Source organism: Saimiri boliviensis, chromosome 1, assembly GCF_048565385.1.
Source record: "Saimiri boliviensis isolate mSaiBol1 chromosome 1, mSaiBol1.pri, whole genome shotgun sequence".
In the NCBI taxonomy this organism is placed as follows: Eukaryota; Metazoa; Chordata; class Mammalia; order Primates; family Cebidae; genus Saimiri; species Saimiri boliviensis.
This window is the reverse complement of record NC_133449.1, coordinates 72,557,155-72,574,064: the sequence shown is the minus strand read 5'-3', so window position 1 is coordinate 72,574,064 and position 16,910 is coordinate 72,557,155. Positions and strand designations below refer to the sequence as shown.

At 47.2% G+C, this 16,910-nt stretch overlaps 1 protein-coding gene across 4 annotated transcripts in view; it reads right to left on the bottom strand.

Annotated features, from left to right (window-relative positions):
• Nucleotides 1–3,201: 3,201 nt before the first annotated feature.
• The window catches only part of SPRED2 (sprouty related EVH1 domain containing 2), a 130,497-nt gene continuing 116,788 nt past the window's right edge, over nucleotides 3,202–16,910 (bottom strand). For 3 of the 4 annotated variants that reach the window (XM_074399016.1, XM_003922684.4, XM_074399022.1), the window contains 2 exons: nucleotides 9,475–9,624; nucleotides 3,202–6,521 (listed from right to left, as the gene is read on the bottom strand). In XM_074399016.1, coding sequence (XP_074255117.1) covers nucleotides 5,853–6,521; nucleotides 9,475–9,624 — 819 coding nt within the window. In that variant the 3' untranslated portion in view covers nucleotides 3,202–5,852. The remainder of the gene's footprint in view (nucleotides 6,522–9,474; nucleotides 9,625–16,910) is intronic. The other variant, XM_010333528.3, reaches the window with a different exon arrangement.

The window sequence follows — 16,910 nt, the reverse complement described above, 5'->3', positions numbered from 1 at the left end:
TGGCGGCCACTTTCACAAGTGCCCTCCCTGCACCCTCCCGCCCCCGGCATTCACACAGATGGCCCTGTGATTGCCTGCTCCAATGTTGCAATACATAACAAACAAAACCCGGCCTGCAAGTCCTGTAAAATAGAACTCCTCTAACAATACTCTTTCCCCTGGCTAGTGAGTGTCCTGCTTTTCTGGGGAGTGTCCCTTACTGGGGGAGGGGGTGGTGGACCAGCATGGGGGCAGCAGTAGGGAGGAATAGCAGAGGTGTGACTTGCAGGAGGACCCCAAAGGCCATAGAAGCGAGGTGGGAGGTTTAGGCAGTACTCTGGAGACAGTGCTCTGACCCAGGGCGAGTGCGCTGAACAGGACCCTGTCCTCTCGGCAAAACTGCTCCCACGGAGGCCACTGACTTTTTCCTAGTTGTATGCACTGGCTCCCAGAAACCCAGCTAGCCTAGTGGACTTCTGCAGGCATCCCTGGAGCTGTTAACATACCTGGGTCAGCAAGAACCTGAAATCAAATTCAGATCAAATAGAAGTTAAGAAATAGAAATCTCAACACACAGGACGTGGATCTAAATACTCACAAAATATTGACAATGTGCTTCGGCCTCCTGTGCCTTGAAAGAAGGTGTTCTCTCCAGTTCCTGATGTTTCCTCAGGGCCTTAGAATACAGAAGGGTCTGAGAAAGGAGCTAGCATTCTGGAGCACCTGCTAATGTATCCCACCAGAACTCCAGCATATCACTTAACCTTCATGCCAGCTGAGGGTAGGTATTATCCCACTTGTTAAATCTGAGAAAACTCAGAAAGGTGAAGTCACTTGCCCAAGAGCTAATGACTAGTGATGGCAGAAAGACTGTTCAGCGACCTTGATGGAGTTAGGTGTAGTCAGTCCTCTGAATCCATGTATTCTGCATCTCATATCAAAAATATATTCACTTAGGCCAGGCACAGTGGCTCATACCTGTGATCCCAACACTTTGTGAGGCCAAGGTGGGTGGATAACCTGAGGTCAGGAGTTCAAGACCAGCCTGACCAACATGGTGAAACCCCATCTCTACTAAACATACAGAATCAGCCAGGCATGGCTGTGAGTGCCTGTAATCCCAGCTACTTGGGAGGCTGAGGCAGGAGAATCACTTGAACCCGGGAGATAGAGGTTGCAGTGAGCCAAGATTGTGCCCCTGCACTCCAGCCTGGGCAACAAGAGCAAAACTCAGTCTCCAAAAAATAAAAAGAAAAAAGAAAAGAAAATACTCATTTTTTAAAAAAGAGTGTATTAATAGAGATTAAGAAAAAAAACAAAGCCGGGCTTGGTGGCTCATGCCTGTAATCCCAGCACTTTGGTAGGCTGAGGTGGGCAGATCATGAGGTCACGAGACTGAGACCATCCTGGCTAACACGGTGAAACCTCATCTCTACTAAAAATACAAAAAATTAGTCTCGCGTGGTGGCATGAGCCTGTAGTTCCAGCTGCTCGAGAGACTGAGGCAGGAGAATCACTTGAACCTGTGAGGCAGAGGTGGCAGTGAGCCAAGATCACGCCACTGCACTCCAGCCTGGGCAACAACACAGAGAGATTCTGACTAAAAAAAAAAAAAAAAAAAAAAAAAAAAAAAGAAAAGAAAAAACAAAACAAAAAAAAAGGGCCAGGCATGGTGGTTCATGACTGTAATCCCAGCACTCTGGGAGGTTGAGGTGGGAGGATCTCTTGAGCCCAGGAGGTCGAGGCCAGCCTGGGCAACATAGTAAAACCTTCAACTCTTCCAAAAATTTTAAAAAAACAATTAGCTGGGCATGGTGATGTACACTTGTAGTCCTAGCTACTTGGTGGCAGAGGGGAGAGCTGAGGTGGGAGAATCACTTGAGTCCAGGAGGTCAAGGTTACAGTGAGCCATGATCGTGCCACTGTATTCCAGCCTGGGTGACAGAGTGAGACCCCGTCTCAAAAAAAAAAAAAAAAAAAAAAAAAAAAGATACAAGATACAAGAGGGAGAATGTGTATACGCAAATATATCAGGGATGAGCATCTGTGGATTTTCTATCTGCAGGGGTTCCTGGAGCCAATCCCCCATGGATACTGAGGGTTACTGCTATTTCTCCTCACGTGTTTCCTCAGTTGTAAAGTGGAAAAGAATCCTGCACTCTGTAGGAAGTTAAACATGACGTTTGCAGAATGCCCAGTTTCTGGCCTAGCACATAGGACACCAAAGACAAGCTAAACCTGAGGCAGTCTGAGGGCGCCCCAGAGAACCAGATGGACAGGATAAGGCTCTTGACTGGCACCCACTTGTCAAGGCCACGAGCAGGGAGGGAGGGAACAGAGGCCATCAGTGAGGCCTGGTAAGGACCTGGGTTCTGCGGTTGGCTAGCCCAGCTCAGTCCTTTTCTCCTGGGACCGCAGGTTCCCCGTTACTCACTCTTTCTAAGCTTCAATTGCTCAACTGTGAAACAGGGTTGATAGGAGGGCCCTGTCTTGCAGGAAACGTGAGGACTCCTCCAGGTCCTCCTCTCACTTCCTAACTTCCGGCCTCTCTCCATGCTTCTCACTTTGCCAGTGGTTTGGGAAAATCTCCCCCTTTAGGAAAAGTTAAAACTGAAAACCTCAAACTAAGATGCAGGGCCCCTCCTATATATCTCCTTTTAAGGGCCCTGCTCCTTTCTGTAGAGCAACTTTTCTCTGTGACCCTCAAAAGACCTCATACTTTATTTCCTCCTGGGGATTGTCACTGCAGCTTTGGAGCATCCAAAGAGTCCATTTGGAAAGGAAAGGGGGCCAAAGAGAGCTGCTCCGCGGAGACCAACCATCTTGCAGTGTTTTCTGCGAGAAACCGTCCTCCAAACTCCACACACAAAGCACACATATCCCTGAGGTTTAGCAGGGATCAGTGGAAAACAACTTAGAGGAAGTACAGCTGTTCCCTCTGAGGAGCACTCGTGGGGGAAGCCAGGCCTAGGAAGAGGGGGTGTTCCTGGGCGGCGACCTGCAGCCTTCCTTTCACTGAGGCATCCGAGCCCAAGGAGCTGCAGTCTCCTCCTGGGAATACGACATAATCATAAGAGGAAAGGGCCTTGGAAAAACAGACCGGTGTCTACATGTCCTTCGGCACAGGAAACCCTGTCCCATCCTGTATGCGGGAACTCCAAGATCTGTCAACACTCCAGCATCACCCCATCTCCAGCCAGACAAATACCCCAAAGCCAGCGATCTGATAGGATGTGTTTATATTTACACCGTACATTTTAAAACAATGGCTACATTGGTCATACATATTAGAAACCATAAAAAAAAGTTAAGAACTAAAATGTACATCATACACTTGTATATATATTTTTTACACAGAGGTAAAAAGGCTTGTTATAAAAAAATCAATACAACGGGGTTTTTAGTATACAGGTAAAGAATGAATTATGCTTCAGGCACTTTAATTTGTTAATGTGAGCAAATAGCTTGGGGGGTCGGGGAGGCTTCTGGACAGAAAATCTTTTGGTTAATGTTTTGTTACCACAGATACAAAAATAAAATCTGAATAATTTCTCTCAAATGATTGACGTCAGTATGGCAAAGCTGACTGGGAAAATACTACACACTGTTCAGCTGCAGTGTGGCAATTAGAGAGACGCATTTACATAAATGTCCCCATGGCTGTCTTTGTGCCCTTAACCGATGCCTTCACAAACCAAAAAGTATACGTGGAGTAAGATTTGCTAGCGTAACTCTTAAAAGGGTGGAAAAGGACAAGGGGTTCAGAAGAGAGAAACAGATTAACAACTAGAGGTGACAAACAAAAAACAGCTGGACTATGTGTGTTCTTACTGAAATAAATAGGGGCACTCGAACTGAGGTCTAAGGAAACAAACATTAGTGTTGTGCTTTGTAGAGAGGAGATACTAGAGAAAGACCCCGAGGAGATGCCTCTGGGTGGGGGAAAGTGGCCTCTCAACAGCACTGGAGGCTGGCTGAAGGTTTTCTAGATGTTCTCCAGGCATGGATGAGGTTCTGTTCCCTTCCATCAATCCAGATGGACAGCTCTCTGCTCCTTTTCCAAACTGGAAAGCCGAAACCAGTTACTCCAACGAATGAAGACGTCTACCAACTGACTCATAAGCACACTGGGTATTTACACCGGTCATCTACTAAAGGAACGTGACGAGCTTGCGGTGGAGCTGGAAACAGCCCCATTAAGGTGAGCACAGCTAGCACTTTCCCAATACGATTGGCAGACTGGAAAAAAGTCCCTTTCCTTGAAGACTGGTGTCCTGTGTGCAATAAAGAAGGAGTGGGGAAAGGGAGGAGGGGAGAGCAGGCCATGTCTTCTGCTGGCCGTTATCACAGAAAGGTTGTGGCAGGAAGAACAGCCGGCGTCCACGAGCCCATCCCCAGTGCTCTCCACGGGGTTCTGATTGTACTATGCTAGGTATAGGTAACCACTCTTCACTCTTCTTCTTTCTTCCATAAGAAGATTTGGTTAATCCTTGCAACATATTAGAAAAATACTCTTTTCCAGCTAATTAGAAGCCTCCTCCGTGGCGAGGTGACAGGCAGAACCAGTTGGCTGACCTAACCACCTATGCACCCGAAGTGGCATGTCTGGGTTTGGAGTTGCAGGAGAAAGACACTTAGGCATTGGAAGGGTTTTTACATATGGCCTTGTTTTTTCCCAAGTATAAATCAGGAATTTGGTGATGTGAAATTGAGTCCAAGATGAAAACAAAAATATAAACCCATGAAGGAAATGCAACCCACCACTCTTCAAATTGATGACATTTAAAAATCCCCTCTCCCCGTTAATATAAAATAGCCAGGGGTTGGGGGAAAGCTCCCTATGGTTTTACTCACTACAACCTTAGTGTTTCTCAGTTGGAACTTGTTCATGGGAACACTGGTTTGTGTTTGAGGAAACTATTTGGTTTGCAAAATAACAAGCAAAATTTCTTACTTCATTAGTGTACTATTCTAATATTGCTAAATTTTTAGAAGTGGTGGCAACACAATTTAAAAAATGTTCTACTTTAGGGGTAACTGGGGAGGCTCATAGAAACCTGAAATCCCCTTTCTAGCCCTGGTCCAAGAGGATGCAACACAGTTTAAGGAATTTTCCTGATTCTCACAAGTTAATCTGAAGTTAAGGCTCAATTCTCAGTCTATTACGGGTGAATGTTTTGCATCAGTGAATCATTTCAACAGATTTTTGGGGGGCAGAAAAGGATGATGGGCTAAAGATAGAAACTGCAGCTTACATGGGAAATTTGGCTTTAGAAAAGTTAAAGCGATATTGTTTTGTGGTACAAGTTTGTTAACTAGCTCACCTCCCATACATAATAACTGACTGCAGGCTGAGATACTTCTGTCGGGTTTCATCATCCTCACATCCCATTTCCGCAGAACCAGATGCCTGCTAGCGACAGGCAAGGTGAACCAAGAGAAAGAGAGTCTTTGACGCTCTTGGAAAAATCAACTACAAACCCCACCGACAATCAGCAGTTCCAACTGCAGACTCCTTTGAACTGGAAGAGGCGGGGGAGGAGGAAACAGGAAATCAACACATGGATGAGACAGTTAGCTTGGTTACAGATTGTTAATAGTACAGGAGTCTGTGGCGAAGGTTCCTTCCTCAGAACACTGTGCGAGCGTGTGTGTATGGGTGTGGCTGCTGCAGTGTGGGCGGCGAGGGGGGGGGAGTGGAGAGTCTACCCGGCAGCGGCCCTGGCTGGAATGGTGCCTCAAGGTACCCGGGAGCTGGGAGGCCTCTTGCTCCTTGCTCCTTGGAGTGGAAGGGAGCGGGGGAGAAGATGAGAGTATCTAAGAGACGAGTTCCCCTGTGGCTGCGGATGGAGGGAGAAGGGAGGGAAACTGAGTCACGCGGCCGCTTTGTGCTTCCCGCCACAGCACCTGCACATCACTCCGCAGTGGTAGCAGGCCCGAAGGGGCGGGTAACAGCACATACAGGGGGCCAGGAAAGACAAGGCAATAAGAGCCATCCACCGGAGGCAAAACTTCTCGTCGCTAGTATCGCACGAGCAAGGGTCTGTATAGTCTCCCTCGGGGTCCGACATACAGTGATAGAGCATGCTGTCCGCGCACCACATGCAGCTCACCCGGCGGATGCAAGTTCTCACGGAGTCGGGCGCGTCCTGGCAGTGGCCCCTGCGGTTCTCCTCGTGGTTGAACATGTCCCTGCAGTACACGCACCGAGAACGCTCCCCGTCCTCCTTCCGCCGCCGCGACTTGCCCCGGGAGGGCTGCGTCTTGATCACGCCGCCCCCACGGCCTTTGGGGTCCTCACCAAGGCCGAAGTCTGAGGAGTCCACGTAGGGGTAGTTGTAGTCGTGTTTGGGGACCTCGCCCTTGGCGAAGCGCACGTAGGAGGAGTCCACGTCCTCCGAGGGGTCCGGGTACTTGCCCCTGACCGGTGCGTGGCGGTAATCCTCGTACCCCGTCATCCAGATCTTCTCCCGGGGGTTGATGCGCACGATCTCCTCCTCGTCGTCTGGGAAGCTCACCTGGCGGTAGGGCCTTGGCATCGGCTGTTCCATGAAAGAGGAGACATTATTTTATAGCAGTGGCCAAAAACAAACCAACCAACCCCACCTTCTCCCTCCCCGGCCCTCCAAAATGCACCTTTCTCGAGAACTCCACCGGGGCACTCCATGAAAAAAGACCCCTCCTGAAATTACTGAATATCATGTTGTCCAGTCAAAGACTTATTTCAAATAGAGTCTCAATCCATTATTGGGCCAGGAAATCAGTTTTGTGGGTTGAGACCAGCAATATTTCCCCTTTCAAGGGACACAGTGTCATATAGGCAGGGGGGTGTGCATATGGCAAGGGCGCAGTGTGATGCATTCTCGGGAGCCTGACACACTCAGATCAAGAGGCAGAATAGGACCTGTGTCCCAGAGTATCTTCTACCTACCTCAGGGACCTCCCAGCCCCACTGTGAGGGCTACATTGATTTCTTTCTTTTTTTTTTTTTTTTTGAGACGGAGTTTTGCTCTTGTTACCCAGGCTGGAGTGCAATGGCGCGATCTTGGCTCACCGCAACCTCCACCTCCTGGGTTCAGGCAATTCTCCTGCCTCAGTCTCCTGAGTAGCTGGGATTACAGGCACGTGCCACCATGCCCAGCTAATTTTTTGTATTTTTAGTAGAGACGGGGTTTCACCATGTTGACTAGGATGGTCTTGATCTGTTGACTAGGATGGTCTCGATCTCTTGACCTCGTGATCTTGCCCGCCTTGGCCTCCCAAAGGTGCTGGGATTACAGGCATGAGCCACTGCGCCTGGCTACATTGATTTCTAAGGCTTGCATTAGTTTTGTCTGCTTTTGTACAGTATGTTCTCTTTTCTAAGTTGGCTTAAAAAAAATTGAAATAGAGTAAGGACACTGGAGTGCAATACATGTTATGAGGTAAGTCCTGTTTTACAAAACTTTATTATCCATGTATATAATATGTTCACAAAGGATCACAATATGAGATGTGTTTCTCCCTGTGGGTCTCTCCTTCAAAAGACAGGGGACACTAGGGAACACAAGGCTCACCTTGTCATCTGATTGGGAAGATAAGATGCAGACAGGAGAAAGAGTGAAGGCTCCAGAAACTGCCTGAAGTTTGACTCCTGCCAGGATCTTACAAACAGTGAGAGGCCAGACCCTGAGCCACACCTTCTATAAAGCTACAGATCTAAACTGCATTCTCCTTCAGGGTGGAAGAGGCTTTTCCCTGCAGTTAGTCCTGCTACGGTCTGCAACCCTGCCTTGTCCAGAGCAGCAGACACTGAATAAATATTCATTAAATACATGTATATAACCCTGGCTCACTCAGGGCCTCTCAGTGGAGGCAGAGAATTGAGACTTCTTGCTTTCTTTTCTCCCCCCGCCCCCCCCCCTTTTTTTTTGAGACAGAGTTTTACTCTTATTGCCCAGGCTGGAGTGCAGTGGCACGATCTCGGGTCACTGCAACCTCCCTCTCCCAGGTTCAAGTGGTTCTCCTGCCTCAGCCTCCCAAGTAGCTGGGATTACACGCATGCACCACCACATCTGGCTAATTTTGTATTTTTAGTAGAGATGGGGTTTCTCCATGTTGGTCAGTCTGGTCTTGAACTACCGACCTCAGGTGATCCACCCACCTTGGCCTCCCATAGTGCTGGGATTACGGGCATGAGCCACCGCATCCGGCTGCAGAGACTTCTTGTTTTCAAAGTCCTTTGGGCATGAAGGTTTTTCAGGGGCTGAGAAACATGGCTCTGGAGTGACCCACTGCAGTCAAATGCTGACATTTTCTAGCTAGTACCTAAGATTCAGGTTCCCTTTCTGTCAAACTGCATAGGACTGTTGTGAGAATGAAGAGAAATAATCTACACAGGGTGTCAGCTCACAGCCTCGCTCACAGGATGCACTTGACAACTGTCGCCATGAATGTCATTATCATATTGTTACAGACAGTATAACCCATCACTTCCCACCAGAGGGCAGGGCCATGTCCCACACGTTTTATCTTAATTCCCGTCAAATTCTTGGTATCAGAGTTGTCTACATTTTGAAATTCTTGGTATCACAGTTGCCTACATTTTTAAAAACCACGATTCAGAAGGATTTCAAAACAAATCTCGGAAGCTGACACAGGCTTTACCAATTATTTTGAACAGTAAGGAAAGTAAAAAAGTTAATTTTCATCTACTGTTACCATAATGTGATTTTTAAATAGGACATTTTAATGCCAAAATATTTGGAAGCAAAATATAAAATAATTTTTTAAAAAAGAGTCAAATAAATCTAGCTTTATGTTAAAAAAAAAAAAAAAAAAGAAGAAACAAAAACACTCACGCCTCTTTTTTCTCATTTCAAAGCAGCCTAGTGGCCATAGCACCCCCACAGGCACCAGTCCATGCTCCGTAATTTGGGAACCTGCTCTGCAAAGCAGCCACTTGGTACATATTTGTTGCATTGCTGAATTCCAAGCTTCAGCTCCATCCACCTGAGCAAGACTGGACCTGTAGCCTGTGAGGCCGGCGGTGCAAGCTAAGTGTGCAGCACTCCTTAGTCCTGATTATGGCTCTGGGCTTCCACACAACGCCGGGAGGCCCTTTGGATAGAGGAATGCAGGAGGCAGTGTAGCCCCCTGGGTGAGGACAGGCTTGGATCTGAATCTCATTCCATCAGGTACTCTGTGTCTTTAAGCCTCTGCTTCCTCATCTATAACCTGATGAGGAAGGCTGATGACTTGCCTTGTGGGGCAGTTTCTGAGGATTAAACCACATAAAGCATATAAAGGGTCTGGCAAGGTGTCTGGCACGTAGAAAACGGTGGGTGAGGCTGAGGTACCACCACCAATGCCACCTTCAATATGAAGTGGGGGTAAAAACAGGGGAGCAGGAGAGGCCTGTAGTCATGGAATGTGGCAGAATAGGAGGGGAAAGAGGCTGTTCCGGAATCAGAGGCACCACCCTGAAGCCCTAAGAGGAACAGGGGTGCTGCTCACCTGATCGAGGTGATAGTGGTCCGTGGGGTATGGGTCGTGGAGGTGGCCCAGGGTATAAATCCTCCGGTGCTCACAGGATGTGGGAGAGGAGATTGTCCGAGTAGGTTGCTCTCTCTTCTGAGAGGAATTAGAAGAACTGTCTGTAGCTGTCTGCATAGAGGGAGGTAACCAAGAGTCAATTTAAAAAGAACAAAAACCCTGCGTGCCAAACCCTAACATGCACGGTTCAAATACTAGCTGTTCCCCCATTGTGGCATCTTGCTGGTCTTTCCCAAATCTTGAGTTTGTCTTGGCTACAACAGGAGGACTCCTGAATGGCCAGACTGTCTAAACACAATGTGGCCGGCTCAACAGGCAGAGAAATCCAGTCACCAGACCCTGGAAAGGTGAGTTTTTCTTAAATGTGGGACTAGTGACCAGGTGCTGGGGGAAAAGGCTAGATACACCAGGCTTCCCCTAGTTTGATCAAGAATGGTTACCCTGGCCAGGCGTGGTGGCTCATGCTTGTAATCCCAGCACTTTGGGAGGTGTTCAAGACCAGCCTGGTCTACATGGCGAAACCCTGTCTCTACTGAAAATAAAAAAATTAGCCAGGCGTGGTGGCAGGTGCCTGTACTCCCAGCTACTCGGGAGGCTGAGGCAAGAGAATTGTTTGAACCCGGGAAGCAGAGGCTGCAGAGCTGAGATCGAACCGCTGCACTCCAGCCTGGATGACAGAGCAAAACTCCATCTCAAAAAAGAAAAAAAAAAAGAAAGAAAGAAAGAAAGAAAGAAAGAAATGGTTACCCCATTTGTGACCCTGGTTGTGAGGTATTATGGCAAGCAAAGAAGATACAGATAGGCAAAAATAAAACCTACATGTTTATATGGGGGGAATCCCTGCCTGGGAGAGTCTCAGAGGCAAGGATACTGCCGGGGTATGTTGAGTACTGGATTTCCTGGAAGAAATTTTGTATCTTTGGGGTTGGGAGCAAGCCTTGGAGGTCACTTTAAACTAGAAGTGAGATGGATGACTGCATAGAAAAACAAAGCCACCTCTGAAGGGTGAGTTAACAGCGTTTTGCCCAGGAGAGATGACAAGTTAAGATTAGAGTCTCTGTAACCATGTCTTTGGAAGATGATTAGCTATCAGTGCAAACTGTACAAGCAAATCCCACCGGCATCCAGTATACCACCTGATACGATTTGGCTGTGTCCCCACCCAAATCTCGTCACGTATTTGTGGGAGGAACCTGCTGGGAGGTAACTGAATCACTGGGCAAGTCTGTCCCATGCTGTTCTCATGAGAGCGGGTAAGTCTCATGAGATCTGATCGTTTTTTTTTTTTTGAGACGGAGTTTCGCTCTTGTTACCCAGGCTGGAGTGCAATGGCGCGATCTCGGCTCACCGCAACCTCCGCCTCCCGGGTTCAGGCAATTCTCCTGCCTCAGCCTCCTGAGTAGCTGGGATTACAGGCATGCACCACCATGCCCAGCTAATTTTTTGTGTTTTTAGTAGAGATGGGGTTTCACCATGTTGACCAGGATGGTCTCGATCTCTTGACCTTGTGATCCACCCGCCTCAGCCTCCCAAAGTGCTGGGATTACAGGCTTGAGCCACTGCGCCCAGCAGATCTGATGGTTTTAAAAAGAAGAGTTAGGGGCTGGGCGTGGTGGCTCACGCCTGTAATCCCAGCACTTTGGGAGGCTGAGGCGGGTGGATCACGAGGTCAAGAGATAGAGACCGGCCGGGCGCGGTGGCTCAAGCCTGTAATCCCAGCACTTTGGGAGGCCGAGGTGGGTGGATCACGAGGTCGAGAGATCGAGACCATCCTGGTCATCATGGTGAAACCCTGTCTCTACTAAAAAAAAATACAAAAGCTGAGGCAGGAGAATTGCTTGAACCCAGGAGGCGGAGGTTGCGGTGAGCCGAGATCGGGCCATTGCACTCCAGCCTGGGTAACTAGAGCGAAACTCCTTCTCAAAAAAAAAAAAAAAGAAAAAAGAAAAAAAAAGAGGAGTTCCTCTGTACAAGCTCTCTCTTTGCCTGCTGCCATCCATGTTCAGATGTGACTTGCTCCTCCTTGCCTTCCGCCATGATTATGAGGCTTCCCCAGCCATGCTGAACTGTAAGTCCAATAAAACCTCTTTCTTTTATAAATTGCCTAGACTCCAGTATGTCTTTATCAGCAGTGTGAAAACAGACTAATACACCACCGAAGCACTTCATGATCCCACCTGAGACATGATGGAGCAGGCCAGGTGACCCAAGGTGGTGGTCATACCCCACAATCCTCTGGACCCAGGGAACATCCTTGTTAGATGTAGCTGGCAACCATCTTTAAAACCAGGAGCCCCAGAATCCCTACCCTTCCTTCTGCTTGCTTAGAGTGACATATCCCTCCACCATTCCCCAACTAAACAGATGAAAAGGCTTTTCCTGATCTCTAGATGTTCTCTTTCTGGCAAATCTACAGGAATTTTCCCTTGGTTACTATTTCTTACTCGTATATTCCCCTCATCTCATTTGCTTATTTATTTATTTATTTTTTTGAATTTATTTACGTAGTTGAGACAGGATCTTGCTTTGTCACCCAAGCTGGAGTGCTGTGGCATGAACACAGCTCAAGTGATCCTCCTGCTTTAGCCTCCTGAGTAGTTGGGACAATAGGTGTGCACCACCACCCCTGGCTAGTTTTTGTATTTTTTGTAGAGATGGGGTTCTTGCCTAGTTGCCCAGGCTGGTCTTGAACTCCTGAGCTGAAGTGGTCCTCCTGCCTTGGCATCCCAATGTGCTAGGATTCCTGGCATCAGCCACTGTGCTTGGACTTACTATTTTTTCCTTTTACATGTTTTTGTTAGCTATCATAAATCATTTTAGGGACAAGATCAAAACAAACAGACTCATAAAAAATGTTTTTATCCTCCTCCCATTTATAAAGTAAAATATACTCAGAAAAACAGCACTACAAGAATTTAGGAAAAAGAGACCCATATTTCCGTTATGCAACACAGGCATTGTTAAGTTTTTAAACCTTGGTCCATATATACAGCATCCCTCTGGGGACCCAACCCTCCTGGATTTTTCTCTACTTGGTTTTTGGTCTATGCCATGCATGGCTGATGCCTGCTTCTGATACCCCAAGCCATGGTGACTGATTTCAATAGGAACACACGGTGCTCTCTGAAGCAATATAGAGAGACTTTTGACAGAGGTCAGAAAAGCAGCTGCCTCCATTTCTGTAATCAAGATCTAAGGGTCCTATAAGCCTGGAATCCTGGCACTGGTGTGGGGAAAGGACTTGCCTGAGGATGAGAGCAAGAGACTCCTTTGAGCTGCTGGATCCAGCCAAGCCTGAATCCTGACCCACTCTACGATGTCCCAATGATGACAGCAATTTTCTTTTGTAACTTAAGCCAGAATACACTGGGTTTGTCACTTGGGTGCACTTTCCCTTCGCTTTGGATTCCTTCCCATGGCAGCAGTCCCACAGGCACCACACTCCTGGCTTCTCTCTGCCCCTTACCCCTCAGGTGGGTGTAGTAGTAAGGTTCCCTCCTCTTCCTCACAGACAACTCTTCTTGTTGTCATATGTCTGAGTGCTTAAGGTGTGCCAGGCCCTGAGCTACATGTGGACATGGTTCCTCAACACAGCCAGCAGGTCACAGGTAAAATACCACACCCATGCCACACATTGGCACTAAGAGACTCTGAGAGAACCCAGGCCATGATGGCACAGAGTCACTGGCAGAGCTGGGCTGAAATGCAGCCTTCCTAACCACAAAGCCCAGGGCGATTTCTAATAGGCCTCCCACACTGCTGCCTCTCATATCCAGGTCAGCCTACTTCCAACTCCTATGCTGAGAGGTATTTTGTTGAGATTAACACAAAACACAACTTCTCCAAGTCACAAGGTACACCCTGCTGTACACAAACCCAGGAGATAAGGAGATGATGTCTCACAGTACAAAGTTTACTAAAGACCTCAATAAATACCTCTCAAATGAGTAATCAGGGCCCTTCAGTGTGATTCAAATCTCAAGAGTTAAATTCTTATCCAACAGCCACATTACAGTCATCTATTAGGTTAGATGTTACCCTTGTACTGAACATCGTAATAAGCTCTCAGCACTTAGTTCTCAGAAACCCAGTTAACACATCACGGTCACCACTGTGTTAGTCATCTGTTCACCCTAACCCAGCCTATTTTCTGTGACCCACGTTTGAGTTAACAATGTGAAGAAAGTCACTCTGAGAAATGAGGCACATTGGGCTTTTCCTAGGACTCATTAGTCGATAAGAAACGTTACCTTCCGATAGTCCCATCCCACCTCCCAACCCTCTCTCCCTGTGCAGCCTCTCTGCACAGTCCAGCACAAAGCTCCCTAGACATTTGTCAGAGGATGTGAGACTGAGAAAGGCCTTATCCAATGAGGAATTTCTATAGCGAAGCAAGGCCAGAAGATCTCGAGAAGCACGATCAGTCTACTGCCTCCTGAGGGCAGAGTTGAGGGTGCGTCCTAGCCCAGCCTATATGCAGCCTTCCAGGCCCAACTGTTGAGGGTCGTGTGAACTCCAAGAAGGACAGCATGCAAAGAGAGGCCCCATTGGAAGCCGAGGCTATTTCAGATTGATACTCTCAGATGAATCTTACAAAGCAGCTAGTATGACCTACAAACAAAAGGAATGTACTATCAGGGCATGTCCAAAAAAGGTAAGGGGGAAAAACATCTCCCTTTACCCTCATGTACCTCTGAACTGGCTCTCCTGTAACTCTGCCCTGGTTTCCATGGGCGGCTTTTCTGCAGCCCACCCGAGGTGTGCACATACCTAATATGCGAACAAGATTCTTAAACATCCTTTATTTCTGTGCACAGGCTACTGACACCTACCAACCTACCAATCCGAAAGCTGTCACCTTCAAATGAGAGAGTTGGCAATCACATGCTCCTGATCGTATTTCCACTTGCCTTGCTCTCCAGTGGGGGTCTCTGAACTGTTAGAGCTTTGAAGAACAAAAGCAGAGGTCCTCTGTGACTACTCTGTGCTTGGGGACTTCAGGCTCCTAAGAGGCATGGCTGCAGCATCCTGAGAGAGCAGGTCAGAGTGGCGTTTAATGTCTCCTGCCGTGGACAGTGCCATCTAGGCTCGGCTGACACTGGGAGGTCTCGTGCACTATGATGCAGTGAGCACAGCCCTGGCCACCTGCAAATGTACCCTCTAAAAACACTCTTGCCTCTGGGTTTGACTCTGACTCAATGTCAATGCCTGTTACTAAAAAGATATCCAGCTGGGTGCAGTCGCTCATGCCTGTAATGCCAGCGCTTCAGGAGCCCAAGGCAGGAGGATTGCTTGAAGCCAAGAGTTCAAGACCAGCCTGGCAACAAATCAAAACCCTGTCTCAAAAAAAAGATGTACAATTAAGAAGTGTGCAACCTAATATGAGGCACTGAACAACAGAAATACAGGGGAGTATTATAATGCTAAAAACGACAGGGTCTCAGCTCAAAGACTAGATTTGACTCATTCTCTGCTAATTATAAGATGATTTTGGTCAAGCTAATCTCTAACTCCAGTTTTTACATCTGTAAAATGGGGCCAAAATCTTCCTTGGGGTTACTGCAAAAATAAAATGGGACTTAAAATTTGTTTTATTATATAAAATATAATTTTATATATTATAAAAAATTGGCTAATTTTTTGTTTTTTTAGTAGAGACGGGTTTCGCCATGTTGGCCAGGCTGGTGTCCAACTTCTGACCTCATGTGATCCACCTGCCTCGGCCTCCCAAAGTGCTGGGATTATAAGGTATGAGGCACCGCCCCCGACCTGATGGGATTTACTAATATTTTATTTAGCCATATTACAGCTAAGCCTGGACAACATGATGAAATCCCATCTCTATAAAAAATACAAAACATTAGCTGGGTATGGTGGCACATGCTTATGTTCTCAGCTACCTGGGAGGCTGAGGTGGTAGGATCGCTTGAGCTTGGAGGCAGAGGTTGCAGTGAGCAGAGATTTTGCCAAGCACTCCAGCCTGAGGGAGAGAGCCAAGGCCTGGTCTAAAAAAAAAAAAAAAAAAAAAAAAAAGTACATCTAGATTGGTGAGTTTGCTTTCTATTTTTCTCTATTTGAGCTATCCTTGTCTAGTTTTGTGTCAGGGCTATGCTTATCTTACGAATGGAGCTGGGCAGCTTTCTACCTTTTTCTATACTTTGGAACAAATCTATGGGAATTTTGTTTCTTAACTACCCAAGTTTGGTTTCTTTTTTAAGGGGCAGACCTTTGAGTACACTGACAAATTTTTCTTTTTCTTTTCTTTCTTTCTTTTTGAGACAGAGTCCTGTTCTGTCACCCAGGCTGTAGTGCAGTGGCGTGATCTTGGCTCACTGCAACCTCTGCCTCCTGGATTCCAGCAGTTCTCTGGCTTCAGCCTCCCAAGTAGCTGAGACTACAGGTGCCTCCTGCTACCACACCCGGCTATTTATTTTTTTAAAATTTTTTGTATTTTTAGTAAAGATTGGGTTTTATGTTGGGCAGGTTGGTTCTGAACTCCTGACCTTCAATGATTCGTCCGTCTCAGCCTCCCAAAGTGCTGAGATTATAGGTGTGAGCACTGTGTCTGGCCCACTGTCAAATTTTTCTATGGTTACTGTAAAGACCCACATACTTTGAGTAGCAAATAACAAGCTCTGTGTGACCTGGTTTCTAAAGCCCTCTAACAGGGCAGTGAGCTGAGACAAGCCTTTGATGAGGAAGAACCCAGAAAGAAGAGAGTAAGAAAACAGAGGGGAAGGAGGTGAAAGCAGGTGCCAGAGGATACAGAAATGAAAGTGGGTACTGCCAACATTAAAAAAAACAACAACAAGAAATAGGGACAGGGCTGGCTTGTCCAAATCCTCTATGGTAGTATAAAAAAAAAAGAAAAAAAAAAATCTCTCTCTTCCCAGAGGGTTTCTGGGTTTGGGCTGGGTGCTTTGTGAGATGTGGGCTCAGACACAGAATGTGACCGTGTTGCTGGGAGATGCCACGTGGCGCAGGCAGAGGCAAGGCCAGGTGGGCAGTCCTCACACGCCAGTAGGCATGGGGCTCAGAGCACTGGTCAGAGTCATACGGCTTCCCAGAGGAGTGTGCCTGGGAGGGTCATGGTATTCTAGACGGGGAGACTACAGAAAGAAAAGGGGGCTCAAGTTTATCAGTGAACATCTGATCAACAACAAAAAAGAGCAGGTTTCCAGTGACTGGATTCTACAGACACAGGCTGTACTTAGGTGTTTCCCATAACTCTCTAGAGTATGACAACAAATGAGAGCAACTCTGTGGAGCTTCAAAAGTCGAGACAGAATTTTTAAAAATAATAATTGGACCTTAATGTTATGATAGCTCAACAATAAATCAAAATCTGAGTGCAAAAGACACTGGGGTGAGGCTGCCTGGGAATGGACTGGCAGTTC